The 16,218-nt window shown below is 44.7% G+C and overlaps 1 protein-coding gene across 1 annotated transcript; it reads right to left on the reverse strand.

Moving 5' to 3' along the window:
- Nucleotides 1-1,340: 1,340 nt before the first annotated feature.
- lhx4 (LIM homeobox 4) lies at nt 1,341-10,878 on the reverse strand. The gene is made up of 6 exons (XM_040129283.1): nt 10,800-10,878; nt 6,627-6,798; nt 4,554-4,756; nt 3,718-3,872; nt 2,591-2,762; nt 1,341-1,729 (listed from the first exon to the last, which is right to left on the reverse strand). The coding sequence occupies exons 1-6, from the start codon at nt 10,876-10,878 to the stop codon at nt 1,341-1,343; spliced, it is 1,170 nt and encodes a 389-aa protein (XP_039985217.1).
- Between the last annotated feature and the right edge of the window lie 5,340 nt (nt 10,879-16,218).

A 16,218-nucleotide genomic window follows, 5' to 3' on the forward strand; every position in this document is an offset into this window, starting at 1 on the left:
CTGACATGGAGGCCAGGCAGTGGGAGAACAGGCTGACAACACATCTGGGGTCAGTAAGTAGGTTGATAGCAGGCAAAGCCAGAGCTCTGCTGGACTGAGTAGATTACCAAGAGAAGCCTGGATCAGACTCTCAAAACAGAAGCGCTAACACATTGAGAATTTTTGTCGCCATTCCTGCTAATACTTGTTGGTGTTCTGAATGTCAAATAGATGTTTTGTATTTGTGTAACCATTTAATTTGCTCAGTAATATCTGCAAAGGATTCTGCATGTCTTAAATAAATGCATATCTCCTTGTCTGTCATACATCTGTGCATTCAAAAGAATAAATTAATAATTTAGATGTGTGATATATTACTAGAATGTCCCCAAACCCTAAACGTCTTGACTGTCCTCAGACACATAAGCTTTGTGTTCCTGGTGAGTTCGGAAACAGATAATTTAATACTGACAGACGTCCGCTCTCAGACAGCTTTTACGCAGACAAGAACAAGTCAAGCACCTATAAATATAGAAGAGAGACCTGCTGTGTAGCAAACAGTGTTCGCCCTCAGTCAAACAGAGGAGACATAAGCTTCTACAGACAGACGGACGAATGGACGGACAGACCATCTACTTCCTAATAACTTGTAAGCTTCAGCAATACATTAAAAAACATCAGCATGGTTCAAAATTCACACTTGTGCCACTGTTCTTGTAAATTTCTCTCCCAATGAAACACTGTGTTTTTGCCTTGTGCATATGTCTCTCCCCTTTTCCTCTCTTTTTCCTCTGCATTCCTGTCCAATTGTGTAGAAAAAGAAGAGGAGAGTAAAGTGCATTGCCAATGTAAAGGCTTCGATATGGCCAGACAGCTGTCCTACTCATTTCTACTCATGAATCAGAAGCATGCAGGTGCCTCCTGGGTCTCATAGGGACTTTGATCTAGATTGTAGCCCTATTGTTGTAGCTGTTAGACAGGGATGGTGTATTTTAGGGGATGAGACATTATAATCTCCCCTGTGAGCATAATCCACTGACATATTGGAAATCCGGTGTCATTTTCAGGGAGTGAAAGAACAAAATAAAGGTAGGTGATAACAAAAGTTGTATGATACAGTGTTGAGACTGAACATTCAGTGGTGTGGAAGTGTTCTTCACTGCTTTTCTCCGGACTACACATCTCGACCAGGCCGTTACCTCACCGTTACGACTGCTGAGGGACTGAGAGTCGCACTTCTTCTCTTCCATCTGCTCTTCACCCAACATCACAAAACATACCAGTCTTGGAGGGTGATAGAAAGAAATGTAAAAAGTCTGTTTTGTCGTGTCCCCACAGTGATCTTCTACCGTGCTCGAGACTCAAAACTGGGAATGGTCCATCTCGTCCAGCCATGAGGCGGGGCTGGTGGGGAAGTCGGGGTATCCCGTACTGCTGCCCGTAGAGAGGTCTGAGGTGGGGCCCCCTGCCATGGCCCTCAGAGCCTGCCCCACCCCACCCGGCCCCCCTTGCACCACCAGACTGTCCATGTTGAAGCCCAGGTTGTTGAGGAGAGGGGTGTGGCCGGGCAGAGAGGTGATGGAGGAGGGCGACTGAGGGAGACCGTAGGGGCTCCCTGCTCGGATGTCGTGGTAGGGCTGGCCTGCTGCATCAACAGAGAAGCCGCCATTCAGCACCGCGCTACTGGTCACGTCACCGACGCTCCCATAAAGCCCATTGCTGTGGCCGAGATCTGACAGGACCTGGTCGTCTGTGGAGGAGAAACCATCACTTAGCATGAGGGGAGTAAAAACTTTGACACATCAACAATGCTGTCAAGTGCAAGAACATTATATAGTTGTTATATGTCAATACAGTTAAGTGCTTTTATGAGTGAAATTTATTGTGGCAATGTTATGTGGATTTCATGGAGGTACAGTAAGTGGACCAGGCAATGAGGTACTTGATGAGCATTTCAGGTTTTGGTGGCGAGAAAGGATTTACATTCTTTGCTAATGAAGGAGGTCTATATGTGTGCAATAACCGCAGCACAAAATATTTGTTTCCATCCCAGTCCTTCCCGTGGGTGGCTTTAATAACAACAAAGCCCCAGAGCGCTTTCTCTCTAATTGACTAAAAGCCTCACATGCTTTATAGAGTTTCTGTCACCATGTTTTCCTTTCTCATAAAAAGGGCCTTCTTTTTAAAAGCAGCTTGAACACTTTTATGACTACCCAAAACGGGGTTTGCGAACATTAAATAACATAGGGATGTCTAAAATGTCGTTTGCATCCCACTATGAACCCTCTCTCTTTTCCAATAAGCTCCATCTTGGCGACAAACGGAGGCAGGAGGTTGCGTCAGCGGCCACGGGGAGGTGTGAGGGGAATGTGAAATGAGAATGCCATTTTGGATTTGCCTGAGAATGACACCATGCATTTAGCAACGCAAGGAAACAAATGAAATGCCGCAAAGACACATTCAACTGCTCTTGCACTCTTGTCATTTAGCAGGTTGTAGGCTTCCTTAATCCAGTTAGAACCACAGCATGACTGACAGTTCCCTTTCAGGAATCTCTCTCTTAAGCAATAATAGATATGCACTGGGTTGAAGTTATCCAAACAGTAGGTACCTCTGAAGCTCAGTTCGCTGTCGCTGAGTCCCGCGTCGTCAGCTGAGCTTTCCTTCTCCACTTTGGCTCCTCCTCGGCTGCGTTTGACACTTTTATAAAACTGAGTCCAGCGATGCCGACCTGCGTCCTTCTTCAGACGTTTTTCCTTTGCTCGTCGGTTCTGGAACCAAACCTGACAGAGATAATAATAATTATCATTAATTAATAACAATAACAAACATTGGAATAATTCAAACAGATGCCTCTCCAACTAATAATAATCATTATCTGAAACTTTTTGTCAGTTTGATCTGACTTTAGTCAGTGTTATCATAACATTTCAAATCTTTTTTAATCAAAATAATATGTATTTTTACCAAACAGCTGCAAAGTTAGAAACCTCTGGAATGCCTGGCACATGTATATCGCGTCTCAGTCTAAATGAACTGATTCTCAACATTATATACTCAAAATTGGTTATTAAATCAACAGAAAAAGCAACAAAATCATGGTGAGAAATATTAAAGCAGAGAAAAAAGCATTAAAGAGGCTCAAAAACAATTTAACAAGGTTATTATGTTTAACTAAGTCTGTGAAACAGTTTTAAGAGTTGTTTATGTCCTCTATTTGTATCATCTTTTAAATAAAATTTAAGCTTTTTTGCTCTTTGTTGTTTCAAAATCCAGAAGCCCCAGTATCAAAGCCCCAGTATCAAAGGCCTGTAATGTTTTTATATAATCTATACTTATTTATTTAAAATAGCCTGATAATCAGACTGAATTGAATTGAACTGAATTCTGCTTTTCTTGATTCCTTTAATGTTTGACGAATCACTAAACCAATCAGAGATTTGGGCGGCAATTTAGAAGTCTGGATGCAGACTTCTAAATTTAAAACAAGCAATAAGAAACTGCCTGAAGGGCCTCAGCTTGTAATCAGGTATTATGGGCTAAAATGTTTGTTATAAATCGTAATTACTAAAAATGGTAGCGAGTTTAAAGACGCCCATGTCAGGGGGATGTGATGTTGTATTTTTCCTGTGTTGAGTAACTGAGCTGCTGCATTTTATCTAAGCTGGATATAATTCAGACATCTTTGCAGAAATAATGGATGCCTGTAGTAGTTTGAGTAAGAACAAAACCCTCTACCTGCACTACTCTCATGTCTAGCCCCGTCTCCGAGGAAAGCTGCTCTCTGACGTGGCGTGCCGGCTTCGGCGAGTTTTTGTAGGCACTTTTGAGGGTCTCCAGCTGCTTAGCGGTGATGGTGGTCCTTGGTCGCTTGGTCCCCGCCTCCGAATCATCTAAAAACACCATTACAAATGTGAGTGACTCCTTACATTTGTCACGTCACCTTAACAGGCAGTGCCCCTCGGCCTTTGTGTGGAGTATGTGTGTTAAATGAAGTGAATGGTCATGTATGGAAGTGTATTATTGTCCTTGTGCATCTGTCCCAGTCCCATAGCAGAGGACATAAATCTACTCAGTGCCGGAGGAACGGAGTTATTGGGGCCGCACCGCAGAAGAGCACTGCTTAACTTTACATAATCAATCAGAGATGCACGGAAATCTCAGAGGAGAGGGAGGGAGAGAGACAGCACATACACCCAGACGATAAACAACATAGATCCACAGTCAGTAGTCATTTCACTACAGTGCATATACCGTGGCTTTATCTGTCATGTCCTCTACTGTGATCCTACAGCGATCTGATGTACTTAAGTCAAGACACAATCCTTTCAACGTCAAGTCACCTCTCTCTGACTGTGATGTTAATGCGTAGGCTAAATAGTGAGTCATGATTACTTAAATCTTTTTTTCCTTCTTTTTATGTGTGATGTGTTTCATAATGAACAAAGGTTACCACTTCTGTTTCCACTTTTCGTTTTGTTTTGTTTTTTTCGTTTCATTTTGACTGTCAAGACCTTTGCTGGATATTAACGTCTTTTATTTTCGGTTTATATTTGGAATCCCTGCAGACCTACCGTTTTGTTTTGCAGTCTCATAATCCACCTTGCACACCAGCCTCCCATCCTCCATGAGGTAAAACTCGTCCCCGGTGGCCAGCTGTCGGCTGCACATAATGCAGGCAAAGCAGTGCAGGTGATACACAAAGTCCTGCGCCTTCCGCACAACCTGCGTCGGAGGGATCCCCTGTTGGCATGATGCACATTTTGTTCCAAAACGCCTGCAGGAAAACATGAGGAAAAGAGCTGCCATTAGAAATTGTATGCAGAACATCCAGCAGGGTAGACTGACATCCTTCTCCTGTTTGTATCAAATTTACAAGCTGATGGAGATAGTGAGACCAAGCGAGATTAAAATTTCATATGCTAGACAGGTATTTCTTCAACTGCGGCCAAGAAAGATGGCAAAGTGTCTGTGTTAATAGAAGCTCCAGCTGTTGTGGAGGGAAAAATCAGCACTGGAATGCATTTCTGTTAACGATAGACCTGTCCGCAGGTTGATGGATGGAGAGGATCAATGCACTGTGCGGGGTGTGTGTGTGTGTGTGTGTGTGTGTGTGTGTGTGTGTGTGTGTGTGTGTGTGTGTGTGTGTGTGTGTGTGTGTTTTTGCATGTTTATGTGTTTGCAGATGAAGTACTGAGCGCAAAAAGAGGAGGAGGAGGAAGAGGAAGAAGAGAAGAGGAAGAGCTATGAGGAGGGGTGCTCACAGTAAACGCACCCTGAGGAGGACCAATAAAGCACAGACCCAGGAGAGGCTTTAAATCACACAGCCAACCCACAGAAAATAAAATAGAGCAAGGTGAAGCCTCCATATCACTACTGGGAAGCATGCACCAGTGAATCTGTGTGTCTTTTTGTGTATGGGTGTGTGTTCTCCGGCCCCACGTGTCCCTCACCACAGTTTGAACATCCAACCCCCCCCATGCTGTCCCCTGGGTCGGCTAACACAGTTAACTCTCAGTGAGACTCCAGAGCTCTTTAGGTCTCTTTCAAGCTTTGAGCATTAAAACCTTTCAAACATGATTTAGTAAAAAGCCGGGATCCTCTGATCCTGTTTTGGTTAAAAGTCAAACTCAATTTTATTCTGTAATGCCTCAGAAATCCAATCCTTGATTGAAGGAAAGAAAGAAAAAAGGGGAAATGCAAGCAAAGATAGAAACAGAGAAGGGGTATTTGAGCACTTGTTTTGAAATTTTCCTTTCTCCTGTTATGTGAGCAGGAGAAAACAGTCCCTGAAATGAGAATTATGGGAATTTTGAAGAACAATTATGAATATGAAGAATACTGCCAGCTCGAAAAAACGTGATAATAATTTGGAAATAAATTAGCATTGCCCGGCGTGGTGCCTTAAACTGAGCTAGATCGTGGCATCCATTTGTAACTAAGCAGCAGGCACAAAATTACAACAATCAGACAAAACGAATTAGTGGATTTAACCCAGGTAGTAAATACTAAATATTATCTACCACAGGATTTTTAGTTTACCGGCTGTGTTGGTGCGTACAATAAGGTCGACGCAACGTTTCACTGCGTCAAAAACTGAACATTATAACACGACGTGACTTTACAAAACGTAAAAAGGCAGGTTTAAAAAAAAATTCCCTGCACGTTAAAATATAAATGAGCAACACTGGATTTAACTTAGTGCCCCAACAGCAACTTCGAAACAAGTAACTTAGCTAACATTTTACTGTTGCTAGCATCTTGTTGTTTTTCTTTTTTTTTAACCATATAGACTGAACTGAAATATTTAATACAGACGAATTACTTTGCCATATTTTCTGTCAAAAGCTGCCACTTTTACTCTCTTCCCGGCCCCAGTTGCTGGTGGGAATCATTACAGTGCTACTTTCTCTCGGCTCAACTGGCTTGCTTGGACTTTATCCGGTAAAATGCTGACATTAGTCCGTGCTTGCTCTGGCAGTACAGGAGAGGAAATCAACTGAGTTTTTTTCTTTTTTTTCTTTTTGATTGTTTCGTTTGTTTGTTTGATGATTTAAAGAAAGCCCGGGCAACTGAGTGTAAGGCCTAGGAATCGTTACTGACGCAAAAGCAAGACATGGCAAGGCAAAGCAGGGGAGCGCACTGACTTGAAGAAATCCTCCTTGCAGTAGACGCCTCCTGCCCGGGAGAAACATTTGTCCGCCAGCGGGGTCTGACAGTCGGCGCACTTGAGGCACTTGGAGTGCCAGTGTCTGTCCAGCACCTTCAGGATGAACTTGTCCAGGATGTGCTGACTGCAGCCCGCACACTGAGGGATCTCTGCGAGGGAGAGACAACAGCACAAGGTCACAGTCGGCGAGCAGCGAGGCGGCGAGGCTCCGGCCCTCACGCCGCGGCGCGCGAGCCCCGGTAGCCGCAGAGACGGCAAACAATTTGCATTTTTGAATTTTTTTTCCATCACACCCGGCTTCGTCTCCTGAACCGTGTTCCGCCGAAATACGGACAGGATCTCAGATCACACACAGCGGACGTTGCAAAACTTTCTACCCAGTTTTACATCATCCGTGTTTTTAAATTACAATAACATTAAGAGATACAGGATCACGGTGAGGCTTGAGTGTTTTGTATTTTCTAAAGCTGTTATCAGCTGTCTGCCAACACTGTAATATATTTTACCACAGTTCTATTTATGTTTTTTTATTTTTCACTTTTCATGGCGCTTTCCTATATTTTTAATATTGCAAATCACGTAATGAACCGTCTTTGTTAAACTGTAAAAACATATGAATCTCGTGTTTTTTTGTTTTGTTTCGTTCAATTATTCCTAAAAAAAAGTGTGAGTCTACTTGACACGCCCGCCTCTGTCCAGGGTGCTGAGCTCTGAGACGTTTCCTTTTCGTTTCCCACTGCGGTTGCTACAAAGCACAGCTGCAGCAGCAGGTCACACGCACACCTGAAGAAACGGGGACCAACCGGTATGTCCCCCCCGGCGCCTTCACATGTGCCAAGTCCGGGGGCGGCATCGGTGATCTAGGCTACTACAGCTAAACTGCAGGATTTTTCAAAAGAGTGAAATTAAATTCATGAATCGGAGAGAAACGTGAAAAAAATAATAATAATAATAAAAACAAAAGTATGCAAATTTCGCCTTGACCTTTAATAAACAGCCAAATTCCATCTTTTAGTCTGTTCATATACTGAGGAGATATGTTACCCCTGTAAAGCAACCGTTTTATTTTATCGACACTGAAGTTTCCCTTTTTGTTTTGTTTTATTTTGTTTTGTTTTTTGGTCATAATTAAATGTATCATTTCCATTACATTTAACAGACTACACTATAGGTGATACGTGGTTCCTGTCGTGGAAAAGGCCTCGTCCTGTCACCTAAACACCAACGACACTGACGGTCTCTCCTGCCTTTAACCTTCCGTTTTTACAAAATGTTTTCTTTGGCGGCTTCTCGCAGTCAAACATCCACATGTGATCCGCTAATGAAAAATCGATGCCGAGGAAAAGTGGCCAGAGCAGACGCCAGAAAAGCACACCAGCACAGGCACGCACACACACACACACACACACACACACACACACACACACACACACACACACACACACACACACACACACACACACACACGCACACGCGCACATAGTTGTGAGCTGCGGCGGCGGACCTGTTTACTATCGAGAGAAAACATCTCAGCCGTGAAATCATCTGACAATAAAGCTCAAGAAGCCTCCCGCTTAATCTCATCAGAGCATAGCTGCAGTCTGCAGAACAGAGCTCGCAGCTCATGCAACGTGGAGGTCAAAGCAGCACACACACAACCTGGACGCGACATTTTACGGATGTTTGAAATGCACGTTCAACTCTTGAAAATATATAGGCTCCGTGTAATATTTGTGTATATATCTATTTGCATTACGTCGGTTGTAATCTGGGGCGGCGGTAACCAAAAGGGGAAAAAAAACAACCTACATTTAAATGTCAGTTAGCTCAGTGAAAACTGATGGACATTTGGATCCTCTTACGTCTGTCTGATCAGGAGAAAAAACAAAACACAAAAAAAAACACACTTATATAAACACTTATATATTCAGCCCGTGTGACTTGAGCTCGCAGCGTGAAAGCGCCAAAGCAAAACAGCGCACGCAGCAAAATGACAGAGCAGCGGTGCTGCACGGACACAGGCTGGGGACTGGCTCTTGTCTCACCTCGAGGCCGAGGGAGCCGGTAACAGAGGCGACAACAAGAGGGTGCGGACATTATTCAGAGGATCTGTATCTGTGACTGGGCTTTTTTAAAGGGGTGGGTGAAGCCGAACCGGGGACCGTTTTTGCAGAGAGGAGTGGTGCTGAAAGGAAAGCAGCACGATTCTTGGCAACGACAGAGCGTCCACCGTCCAGCTCCAGTGTGTGTGTGTGTGTGTGTGTGTGTGTGTGTGTGTGTGTGTGTGTGTGTGTGTGAGAGACAGAGAGAGAGAGAAAGTAAGCCTCGTGTATTCAGGAGGTCCTCTTCATATCTTCCTATCTGTTGCCACCACTCTCCACTCAATCTCATCACCTCCGTCATTTCACACAGGAGGTGAAACACTTTTCAAAGATTTCCAAAAGCCCAACTGCTTTTACAGGGTTTTTTTTTTTTTTTTTTCAGAATAGGAAGTGCAATTTGGCAGCCTCTCCTTTTTTTCAGTTGTCAAATGATTTGTGTTAATTAAACATGAGGTAAACACTTTATATCCCAGACTAATAGCCTGCAATTAAAGGTTTGGGTGTAATTGCCCTGAGTCAGCAAAGCACTCTGTCCACGATACACATTTATATATATACTTTAAAAAAAAAAAATGTTTAGATAAATTCTGTGTTGCTTTTATTCCTGGAGTAATCCAGGTTTAAGTCCAGGGGGAAGGCTGGCACTGCGGGGAGCTGAGTGGCAGGATCTTTATCCAATCTTTTAATCTGCCTCGATTTATAAAATTAAAGAGCATAAGCCGACCCCATACAGGCTCTTCTCCTTTGGTCAGGTTTAAACACTTTGCTGAGCAGGCTGGGACTCCAACATGGCGTTTCATGGCGTTATCCTATTTCACCTGCCTTTTTGTTTTCAGTTGGGTTATAATAAACAGGCGACAGTAATGTGGATTAAAGAAAATTCGCCTGATATTACTTTTTTGTCGTTGTTGTTGGTTATTTGGAGGCCAAATAGATCAGAATTGACCCCAAATATTTAGAGCTGCAGGAAGGAACGGTTTCATTTTCAGTGTTTTTAAAAACCAAGAAGGTAGTCTGGTAATTGTCTAATAGTATTATCCCATTTTGTTGTGGATTGTTTTTTTGGGGGATGTAGCCTATTAGACTCGGCCCATCTGTACATTTCCCTAACTCGCACTCTAAATAACTAGGTCAGAGCAGAAATGTGTCCCATCGCACTTCTATCGCGGTTGCTCGGGCAGATTAGAAAAGGGCCTGGCGCAGATTAACACGCCGGGACGAACAGATGTAAGGTCATTCTCGCCTCCGACGCCGAAAACAAACACAAGACGGAGACGAATAACCGCGATGGGTGTCCGATCTTGTCCTCGGCGAGGAGCGGCGTGAACGAATATTCTGCTCGTAAGTGTGAGACACAAACTAACGCCTAGGCCTTTGCCTCGGAGACAAAAAAAACAAAACAAAAAAAAGAAAAAAAAAGGAAAACTAAACATTTATTTGACTCGGCGACGAGCGTCAGTCGAAGTCGGTGAGTGTTTGTCTGATGGGTGATGACAACTGCGTCTGATCTCTCGGCCAAGGAGGCTCGTTTACAAATTAACAGCTGCCTGTAAAACCCAACAAGCTGACGGGCGGTGCAGCAAAGTTTGAGGCCGAACTAGAGAATTCAATCAGGCTGCTTTAAATGAGAGAGGTCACCTATTTTTTTTTTCCCCCCCTGAGGATTTGGTGAATCACCAAAGAGCCATCTTTTGCACCAGTCAAATGTTGCAGCCTGTTTGCAGAACACAGCCCAGCCCTGCCGGGCTGCGAAGACGGACTGGACTTTGTGTGGGTTTTGTGTGGTGGCGAGACAAGTAGCGTCTATTTGCAGGTGTCGTCTTTCTTGCACGCCGAGACATAACAGCATGACACATCACTGGCCTGTACGTGACAATCAAGACTGAGAGGCTCAGGTCTCCCCTCCTCATCCTCTGCCGGGTTAACTAAGCCCTTCTCCTGCAGCAGCGCGCGGCTGCGCTCGCCAACCGGGTTCCAGATTAATAATCGACAGAAACATCAGGATGGTTATTTAAAAAAAAAAAAAAAAAAAAAAAAAAATGTCTTACGTTGCAGTGGCACTCCGAGAATCTCCGGTAAACTCTTTACAGGACTCTCTGTCGGTAGGACCGCCGCACTTTGCATCATCGTGATCCAAACCGGGGGACAAATGCACGCACATACACCCGCAACACGGTGGGCACACTCCCCCGTCCTGTCTCGTGGAGAAAAAAAAAGAAGCACGAGGATGATGCTGATGGTGACCGTGGCGCTGATGCCGAGGGGGCCTCTCTCCGCTCCGCAGGGTGGTCTCCCTCGCTGTCCCGTCAAAGCCTCTATCCCTGTTATTTTTCTCTATTCCGGGGATGGTGTCCGTGCCGCGCCGCGCCGAGCTGTTTTGGTGTGGATCAGACAGGCTGCTCGGTCCATTCAGCGCTGCAGGGGCGGCGGGGCCTGACGTCACCGCAGCAGAGGCTCACCGGGGGGGCCAATGGGAGCGCAGGAAGAGGAGGCCCCCGGGGCGGAAAGCGTCCTCCATAGGCGTACGAGCGAGGAGGAGAAAGGAGAGGAGGAGAGGCGTCTAACGTGGTCTATGGAAATTTCTCCGGAGAGGCGGGACCTTGTTTTCTGTGGGGACCATAAATAGTTCACTGCAGTGGCTTCCCGGAGGGGCCCCGGGCCAGTAGGGGTCCCTCTGGAGAGGGAGAGGGGTTCCACGCAGCCATGAAAATAAGGAACAGTTTCATTTCACTTTTATTTATCTTCTTAGGAATTCATTAAAGAAAGGATGAGCGGATTTCACTGCTGCTCAATTTATATCCTGAAATTTCTCTCTCTCTCTCTCTCTCACACACACACACACACACACACACACACACACACACACACACACACACACACACACACACACACACACACACACCAGACACAATGTGACTCTGAATGGGATGAGCAGCAGGTGAGATGGTGATACTGAAACTACTTCACTGAATTAGTTGCATTTTTCTTCGTTTTGTCATTGGGCCAGGAGGCCATCCAAGCCCGTGTAAGCGACGTGGTTGTAAATCTGAAAGGGGCATGAATAGGGAAAGCTGTCGGCTTGAAAGAAAACGTTTCCCCCCGAAAACACCTCCCATATATCAGTTCGAATACCGCGAAAAGATGGCAGCTGAGTTGCCCCAGGGAGCTGCAGGAGCAAAAGTGAAACCCCACCGCAGGCGGGATATGATTGGACGCGCGTCCGAGTCAAGCGCACAGCACCTGCACCTGTGTGAGCCCGCCGCCGTGGCAGCGCCCATGCAGCCGGATCCTCCTCAGTGACAGGCAGGATTAGGAGTCTGGGCGCAGTCCTCCTGACACTGTTCATTTCGAAACCCCATCGTCTGAGACTGCTCTCCCGGATAAGATATTCCCCCCGGAGGGCTGCTAGTTCAAGCTAGATGAACTCAATCTTCGCTTTCAATTTACTTCAAGCGCGGAGAGAAAAGCGCGGAGTGGCGCTTTGCCGCCGGTCCGCATCCAAGCCAGCGCAGGTTGTTTCCATCAGCAGTGAGCCCGTGTGCAGGTCCCAGGTGAACGTCCCCCGCTCACAACACACACACACACACACACACACACACACACCGTGTCTGCTCGCACACATCTGCAGGGAAAGCACTGATTCTCATTTAAACAAAGATGTGGTTTATTTTCATTTTTTAATTCATCTTCATATAATTCAATTATGTGTAATAATAATAGTAATAACATTGACTTCGGATTTTCGGGCAAACGTCAGAAAATTGAATGAAAAAATTGTTTTTGTTTGCGAAAATGTTTCCAACAAATAATAAAAAGGTGGTAAAAAAAAAAATGTGTCATTGAATTAGCAATGAAAAGATGCACTGATCTGAAAATTACGAAAATGAACCTGGCTGGAAACTCAGATGTTCTGCTTTGGGAAATTAAACACGATTTTGCGTGTTGTCCAATTCAAATAGGACGACATGGCCGAGATTTTCTCCCTTACATTCCTCCGATACATCCTCGTATCTTCCCCCCCGCGTTGTCTATTTCTAACTGCGGACCGTTTATTCTATTGTCGCTGCGGACCCACGGTCCCATGAGCCGGCCGCCGCGTGGTTAATGTCTCGAATGTAATTTAGTAAAATGAAAACGCACATCAAGCTGATTAAAAAAACGAGGCTGGGATATTACAGGAATTTTATCCTACCAATTCAAAGCTGCAGTCCCCAGGCCAGGTGTCCCATCCATCCATCCATTGGTCTCACTTTATTTTCATTATACACTTTTCCCCTCAAGATCATTCAATTTATTCGGCTATTCAATTACTCTGATTGTTGGTATCGAGACCCTTTAGCTGCCCTGGAAAACAGTGCAGATAAAAATGCTCTTAACTTGTCAGCAAAGGGCAACACAATTAGAATAATTGACGGATGCAGATGCAGAAAGAGAAATGATGTGAGCGCGCACATCTGGTTTAGCGGGGCACCGAATGATGTGGTGCGTTTTGTTTATCGTTAAAATGAGATGGCAAAGAAATGCTGGATTGACGGAATGGACGGGGAAATAATCCGCATCCGGATCTATTAAATGTTTATACTGCGCACGGTGACAGGAAATATTTGAGGGATGAAATGACAGATAAAAAATTGGCAAAAAAAAAATATTAATATTTACATAGGGGAATCAAAGTGTTTACAGCCAGGCCAACAGTCCTGGGCGTAGAAGTCAAATTTGCACTAATACTGACACACTCTTTTTGATTATTAAACAATGCACTTAAACAGAAGAAAGAAAAGCAAGAGAAGGAGAAGAAAATGAATTATCAAATCATTGTAATCATGCACACTCTGAGAGATGACTGATCTTTTTCCAAGGTGCTACTGTAAGAAAAAAAAAAAAAAAAAGGAAAGCTGCAGAGGAAGCAGCTCGGGCAATAACTCAAGCAGAGGGCGACTCCTTTGCCACCGCCGTTGACCCAGCCACCTCTAATTAGATCTAATATTTCAGTGGACGAGTTCATTGACATCTGCGATTCACAGATCCATCTTACTGAGCCTGGAGTCAGAAACACAGGAAGACGTCGGTCCACACAAGGTGAGCAGGCTGACAGGAAGTTTAGGACAGGTGCGTGTCGCCCTGCGCGGTCACGTCTACTGTAACGCTGCAGCTGGTGCCGCAGGCCTGGGTTTCTAATGAGCCAAAACATCCGGAAAAATGGGAACTGACTGGATTTATTATTTTCATGCGCGTAAATGCAGAAAATACGCATCGATCCATTGCACATCGTTTCCGGTTTTATGGACGCACCTCACAAACGGTGACAGCACTACAGGGCTGGTGTTAATCCCACATTCATTTTGTGCGCAAATGGCTGGAAAACAGCATTTCTACGGATGAAAAACACAATGCATTATTTCTCAGTGAGCTCACTCCAGGGAAGATGCATGTTTTAGAAAGCTGTAAATGTCCTCTGTCTTTGAAGGATGAATATATAACATAACACCGCGCAGACCTACCTATTCACCGCAGCTCGCCGGTGATTTCGAGGCAGACGCTCTCCTCTCTCCCTCCTCCTCCTCCTCTCCCCCGTCTCCTTCTCCTCCGTGCCGCTGAGGTTCGCCTCAGCTGGGTGAAAGCAGGGCGCGCGGAGAAACGGCAGCAGCCAGCCCGCACTTTCTCCGGCACCCACTGACGACAAAAACGACATTAGGTAGCAGTGGCACCGTGTCCCTCACCATTTGGTCCGAGAGCAGGAGAGCGGCAGGGAGAGGGAGGAAGGCAGAAAGCCAGGGGGAAACCTTAGGAGAGATCACGGAGGAGAAAATTAAATTGCACTTGGGGGGCAAATTCTATTAGGGAATAGTTATTGTCTCCTGACAGCTCCTGTCCATTTGGGTAATTAGTAGAAGGGACTGGTTGAACAAACGAAAGCTATTCCCGTCAGAAATGGTATTTTCCAATTCCCTGATTGAACCTGACCCCGTCGAGCTAAGACGAGGCGCTAATAGGCTCATTTGACTCAAATAACTAGCACCGCAGTTCAGCCAAGAGCCCCCGAGCAAAGACTTGGATTTAGATTTACAAATAACCTGATGGAAGTGTTTTATTATTTTCAAGACCCACTGGTAATGTCTAATAAGGCTGCACTTATCACGAACATTATCAGTAATAATCATAATAATAATAATAATAATAATAATAATAATCATTATTATTATTATTATAATTAACATTCATTCATAGCTTCAAGAAAAGACAAATGAAGACGCCTACTGACAAACTCTGACCGGCAAAGACATCATTCAGGTAAATGATCCGATTTCATTCCTATTTACCTCCTGTGAATCACTTGCACCTGCTCAAGGTGTTGCCCTGCCTGCACGATACGCGGTGCATGCCGGGACACAGTCCAGACCCTCATGAGATTGGCCTTGATGGGCCCGGAGAGTAGATTAATGAATGGCTGAATAAGATCCAAGACTAAAGGCTTTAATGAAAAGTAGTGATAATGGGTCATGCTTGGTGGTAGCCAGATGTTAGGGTGTTTAGTGCTGTGGACCCCCCCCCACAATGATGTCAAGAAAAAAAAAAGGTGCATCATAACCTGTGACACAGAAATTTGGCTCTGAAGAAAAAACAGAAAACACGTGATTAAATCAACACTTAAAGCAAAATTAGTTGAGGGCCTGACAATCTCCCAAAGGAAACCTTGATTTTTAAAGTGTAGCCCAGCTAATTCAGTTGATATTACAATTCTCGGAGTTAGGGTCAGTTTCAATGAAAAATTGCCTGCTATCTAGTTTTTTTTACCATGGAATGAAACAAACATAAAGTGTCCTTAAAACCTGTTTAAGCACTATATTTTGCTACTCACATTTAAGATAAGGATTAAAATCAAATGCCCCTACGGATCTTTTGTTATTCACAAATGACATCAAATTAAAACCTATCAAAGCCCTTTTCGTCGCCTCAGGATTTCCATGGAAAGCGAGGAGTGAATCTTCCCAGTTCAGTGACAGGAGCTGAGTGAATTAAAACAGTGTGACTGACAAGTCTTGGATCACCTCCAACTTCATTACCCAAACACTTCCTGTAAGATAGAGACACTAACTCTGGAGGAGAGGGATTAGACCAGAACAGTACAGACAAGAACAGAACACAAAGAAAGGTCAGGGTTTTGTTGAAAATAAAATAGTGCAGTCGAGCATTTTATCAAGGCCTAAATTCGACTGATAGCAGGAGGTTATTGATTGTGTGGGCCCCCCCCCCTCTTCCTGTTCACGCTTCTGCACTGCTCTCTGCTGCGCACAGATGAACTGCAAGAACTTCCATCTGGCTAAAATCTCCTCCTGTTCTCCTTGGCACAAACAGCAGCCCAACACGCTGATGGTGAGATGAGATGTTTGGGAGATCAGCGGATGAGCAGTCACATGAAAGTAGGAGGGACCGCAGCAGTAAAATGAGATGGATCTGACCCTACTT

The sequence above is a fragment of the Xiphias gladius genome, chromosome 6 (assembly GCF_016859285.1).
Source record: "Xiphias gladius isolate SHS-SW01 ecotype Sanya breed wild chromosome 6, ASM1685928v1, whole genome shotgun sequence".
Classification (NCBI taxonomy): Eukaryota; Metazoa; Chordata; class Actinopteri; order Istiophoriformes; family Xiphiidae; genus Xiphias; species Xiphias gladius.

Coding starts and splice junctions, on each gene's coding strand:
- lhx4 (XM_040129283.1), bottom strand. CDS start 10,878: ATGATGCAAAGTGCGGCGGTCCTACCGACAGAGAGTCCTGTAAAGAGT. Junction 6,799..10,799: donor TCTCGGAGTGCCACTGCAAC/GTAAGACATTTT, acceptor TCTCCCTCGCAG/AGATCCCTCAGTGTGCGGGC. Junction 4,757..6,626: donor TGCAAGGAGGATTTCTTCAA/GTCAGTGCGCTC, acceptor GTTTTCCTGCAG/GCGTTTTGGAACAAAATGTG.